Below are 5,573 nucleotides of genomic sequence, written 5' to 3' on the forward strand. Positions count from 1 at the left end.
AACATTTTGATCTATATTTGTTTGAAACTAAATCTGAAAGTGCAGTTGGTGCTACTGTTCTAAATCCGGAGTTTGTCAAATATCTTGAAACTGAAAGGGAAAATAGATCAATTGATGCTTATATTTTGAATCTTCAAACTTCCATTGTGGCTACCAATATTCCTGAGTTCTTAGAATCTGCATCCGCTACTCTTGGTTCATCTACTGTTGTGTCTAGTTCCGAAATTCCTACTAAACCTCCTTTTATCCCCACCATTCCCATGCAGCCCACCATACCTGATCAGAGATTCACTGTCTCTTCTCCCCCATCAACCCCTTCAACACTTCAAACATCTAACATTTCTTCACCTCCTTCTACACCTCATACACCCATTACATCGACTGCTATTGTTGTTCCAACTCCTCCTACATCCCCAAGGCCAGTTTCAAATCCACCTCGAGCAATAGCCGCCTGATATGCACCTCTCGTTTTGCCACAGAACTTGGATGCTATGCCTGCTGATTATCAAAGTAAAATTCCATTGTTTGATGCTACCAAAGGTATCACAGCGTAACAACATGTTGATAGGATGAGCGATTTCTTTGACCTTCATGAGATAGATGAAGAGAATGTGACTATCAGATTATTTGTGCAAAATTTTGGAGGCGAAGTGCGAAAGTGGTTTAGAGCATTACCTGCTAGGACTATCAATACATTGGCCGTTCTTCATAGACAATTTATGGATTGTTGGGAGGTAAAGAAAAAGCCACTCCAAATTCTTTCCGAGTATGAAAACATAAAGAGGAATGTTAGTGAAAGTGTCTAGGATTACTATGTTAGATTCAATACTGTTTATAATGCTATTCCAACTGATATCAAGCCACCAATGGGGTTGGATTTGATAAAATTTCCCAATGGCTTTGATCCCGACACGGCATATCAATTGAGAGAAAGATACCCAACTACATTGGAGGATATGCAGAAAATTGTAGTGAGTGTGGAGGAAAATCTGCCAGCTAAGAGAGCTAGGACAATGACCGAGAAGAAAGTGACCATAAAGGAAGAAGCTTCTTCCTTAGATCATTTGCTTCGCAAAATTGAGAAGATGTTTGATAAAATAACCATTGCAGATAAACCCGAGACACATATCAAAAATCCAAATTTCTGTGGTCAGCAGCAACCACAGTTCAGGATTAAACAACGGGAGCAAAGAGCGCAAGACCAAACAGCACAACAACAAGTCAAAACACCATTACAGCAGAACTATGTTCATGGCATGGAATCAGATGATGATGAGAATCCAATAGGAGAGGAGAATAACTTTTTACACTAGATGGTTTGCCATTTTATATCATGGAGGATGAGGAGTATTTAGAAAGCCCAGCTATACAGAAAGATGAAGATTTTATATTAGCCAATGAAACAGACCTAGAAGAAGAATCAGATGAATATCAGAGGGGATATATGAATGCATTGACAGTGTAGCAAAGACAATATTCACTCAGGAGCAAGGATGTACCAATCAATCCAATTCAAAAGCGGAAGGAAGCAACACCATCAAAGAATGATTCTCCAAATGTTCAAAAAAAAGGAAAGGAGCCAGCAGATCCTACTTCCAGCAAAGCACAATCAACAAATGAAAAGTCAAATCAACCAAGTGCAACAAAGGAGAAGTCCAAAAGAAGGATGCTCTGCTCAAAGAGATAGATAAAACTACAACCTTTAGCTTAGAGAATGATATTTCTAAGTTAAAAGTGTCAATACCTTTGACAGAATTAATGAAGAATAGCAGTTATAAAGGTCAAGTGTCAAAGATTTTGAATATAGATTCCCTGTCTGATATGGTTAATGTGGAAGATGACCAACCCGAGCTTATCTTTGATCCGGCATTAGAAGGCCAATCTGAGGATGGTGATGTAGCCCATTTTTACATCAGCCTTAGATTGCATGATTATGTCTTGCACAATGCCATGTTTGATTTAGGAGCATCTCACAACCTCATGCCAAAGGCAATTATGGAAAAATTGGATTTGGACATCACTCACAAGTATCATGATCTTTATTCCTTTGATTCTGGTAGGGTCAGATGTATTGGTCTCATTGAGGATTTGGTTGTGACTTTAGATCAGATTCCAGCAAAGAATGTTCTCATGGATGTGGTTGTGGCTGACATTCCCCCTATATTTGGCATGTTTTTATCTAGGTTGTGGGGTGCAAAACTCAAAGGGACATTGCAGTTAGATTTCTCCTATGTCACTATTCCCGTATTTGTTCAATTGAGGAAATTATATAGGGAGAAAAGGATGAAGTATATGATCACAAGAAAGGAGAAACCTTTGAATCATCCAATCAATTATGTACATACAAATTTAGAATCTTTTGTTCTTTATTCTGACAGTGGTTTTAATGATGTGAATAGTCAATTAGTTGAAGTGGAAGATATTCCAGAGATAACAGAAAATTTCAGAGCAGTACTTGATCAAGAGAGACAAAGGATTGAAAGTACCGCTGAACAGTCAACATTCCACTAGCAGCAGAAAATTGATGGACAACAGCCAAAGTTAGAAGAGTAGGCAGAATTCCAGCACTTGGAGGAAGAAGCCGGTTTGTGGAGTATGGATTTTGATGGAGTAGTAAGTAAAGATGGTGCAGGAATTGGTATTTGGATACGCAACCCAGTTTTACTACCAAATAAAGTCCCGAGTAATGTAAGAGTTTGTTCATATAAATTGGCTTTTGATTGTTCCTGTTATCATTGAAAATTCTGTTTCCAAAAATTTGCTCAGATTAGCTTAAAGACCAAGTGTTTTCGCAGCGCATGAATCCTTTAGCAGTTTCGCAGCGCAGCCTGTTTTAGTGATTTCGTAGCGTGCTACGAAATGGGGGATTTGTTCGAATCCATAGTAGCTGTCATGCAAAAATAGTTCTGGGGCGGATACATTTCACAGGTGGCATGTTCTCAAGAAGTCATCATCGATGCTTGTCATTAAGTTTGGTCAGTGTGAGTTTCTTAGAAAGGGTGCAATAATTGGTTCATTGATGGATGCATGACCAATGCCTATCATACAACCATTTGGGCAGCAATCTTTGTTCAATAGATATGTGGATAGCTATTACAATGATGCTAATGGATCTGTTGGTTCTTCATATCATACAAAGACACTTAAACTCATCCCAGCATGCAGAGGCATAATTTTGTACCTATGGAACCATCATGGACAAAGAATACTAACCTTAATCATATGCAAACACAGTTACTTGCTTGGATGTGCGCATGGCACCTTCCAGTGGACAGGTGCAAAAGTACACATTCAATACAGAGGACATAAATCAGATTACTATGAACTTTAAGTCATCTTTTCTTGCGGCTGCAGATGACAGTAGAGAAGTAAAGATTATTGACATTCGTCAACATTGCCTTTACAAAACACTCAGATCCATACACACAAATATTTGCAGCTCTGTGCAGTTTCATCCTTGGCGGCCATGGGAAGTTATATCTGGGGGATTAGATTCAAAAATTGTAGCATGGGACTTTTTAAGAGGAAGTCAACAAATGGTTATAGACGCTGCAGTTCCCACCACGGAAAATGCAGAAAATGCCTCGAGTACAAATCAAATTTGTAATCCTCCTTTTGTTCATGCTTTGGCGGTTCCAGAGGAAAATATGGATAAAAAAAACCAGGTTGTTGCTGCAGCAAGAGGTGATGGCATCATTGAAATTATTGATCTCAGATTTGAGTCATACGTGACAAGAGCAAAAAGTAAGCAGTCATCACGTGCTAGAAAAGGATTTCAGCCCAAATCATCGAAAAATACAAATGTAAATGAGAACGTTGCGAGTGGGGAAATTACAAAGGGAATGAACGTATTCAGAGCCTAGCAGATAAGAATGCCAGAGCCAATGGCAGTATGCGAAATTAAAGGAGATATCTCAACTCTCTCTTTTCAAAAAAGACTTGAAGTCAAAATTGTTGGGCCGGTGGAGATTTCTTTCCGCGGTGGGTGAAACTGATTATTGACAGGTGGCAAATTCAATGGAGTAGCATTTATGTTTGGGGCGCAAGTGTTTGATGAAGTGCCAGAGAGAGATGTAGTTCATTGTCTTCGTGGCTTAGCTCCACAAGAGTTCTTTTTTCACGCAAACGGGTGGCAGAGAAGGTTTTGTCAATAGCATTAACAATGAGCGGACTCTATAAGGATATCCATAAACCGGTTCCAGATGAAGTTTGCAGGGCTTTAAAGAAGAAACGAAAATCTTTCTCTGGGCTGTAACAAGCTTAATGTATGGAGCTGGTTGATGTGTACAAGATTCGCCTCCCAAAGTTCACTGTTAAAGTTGTAGTTCAATATATGCGAAAGGTAATCCAGAGGAAGGCGCATTTTGATATCATGGATCTTGATGTTGTTAAGATAGCGACAAAGTTTTTTATTACTGCATTGATTCTCGAGAATACTTTTACATCTGTGTTGGACATGGTTGGAGTTTTGTTACCTTTTCTTAAGTGGTTTATAGGAGGCACTGATTCCAAGGGTCTAAGGATTTTAAATTGTCTGGTTCGTTCTCCATGGAATACTATTGATCTTATAGATCAGGTCGAACAACCAATTTTATTCCTATCTGGCTCTCGGGATGAGATGGTTCCACCTTCACACATGCGCAGGCTATATGAAAAAGCTAAACGGAATCTAAGGTGCTTCTTTGTAGATTTCCCAACAGGTATGCATATGGATACTTGGTATGTTGGCGGGGATCGATATTGGCAAACAATACATCATTTCCTGGTGAAAGAACTTTCAAATCGTGACGGAAATAAAGAAGGCTCAAGATATGGCTGGGAAAATGAGTGGGGCAACCAGTGAAATATTGAAAAATTGGAAAAGCTTGTTGTATCATCTGGCTAAAGCATCAGGCTTTATGTACATTAATTTTTCTTGGATATCACTTTATGTTCTCGAGTTTATGTATTCTAAATGTATTCTTGTTACTTTCAATGGGAGACTGTCATTTCCAAGAAGATATGGGTAATTGAGTTTTCTGGGAAAGCACGCATTTGGAATTCTAAGAGTTCAGGCCAAAGCAAATCAGAAGCTCGAAAAGATTTATGTGCAGTTGGTCCATCTGTTGGAGGTTCATGTTACAGGGAATGTGATTCTGAATCTCAGCATAGCAAAGGTGAAACTGAAGAATGGCAACAACAGCTATTCAATTTTGTGAGGAGTTTAGAGGAAGACTGTGTTTTTTAAATCACACAGCAGTTTCGTAGCGCGCTACGAAACTGCTGTAGGTGATGTTTTCAATACAGAATAAACAGTTTGACCGGGAATGTTAGAAGAGAGACACCTGTACATCAATACAGCCTACAGCTCATCTGGAGACATGGTGTTTGGTAGCAGCGTTCCATACTTTGAGTTATTAAAGATTTGGGAACATGCTGCTACATTTTCGGAGGATGGTAGGAGACAGGGACCTTAAAAATAGGTGTTTTGATCCTGATGATAAATGATCCATCAGCGCTTACAGGTATCCAAAGTCAGCGTTCTTTGCATCTGTAGCTCAATCATCTTGAGCCTAACCAACAAAAGACAACTG

At 39.1% G+C, this 5,573-nt stretch overlaps 1 protein-coding gene across 1 annotated transcript; it reads left to right on the forward strand.

Moving 5' to 3' along the window:
• The first annotated feature begins 3,254 nt into the window (after window positions 1–3,254).
• Window positions 3,255–3,863, forward strand: LOC149267388 (uncharacterized). The gene has a single exon (XM_089411439.1). It carries the CDS (start codon window positions 3,255–3,257, stop codon window positions 3,861–3,863), a length of 609 nt encoding a protein of 202 aa, XP_089267565.1.
• Window positions 3,864–5,573: the final 1,710 nt, after the last annotated feature.

Source organism: Pinus tabuliformis, chromosome 6, assembly GCF_031772625.1.
Source record: "Pinus tabuliformis cultivar Carrire ecotype Pingquan chromosome 6, CPIR1, whole genome shotgun sequence".
Classification (NCBI taxonomy): domain Eukaryota; kingdom Viridiplantae; phylum Streptophyta; class Pinopsida; order Pinales; family Pinaceae; genus Pinus; species Pinus tabuliformis.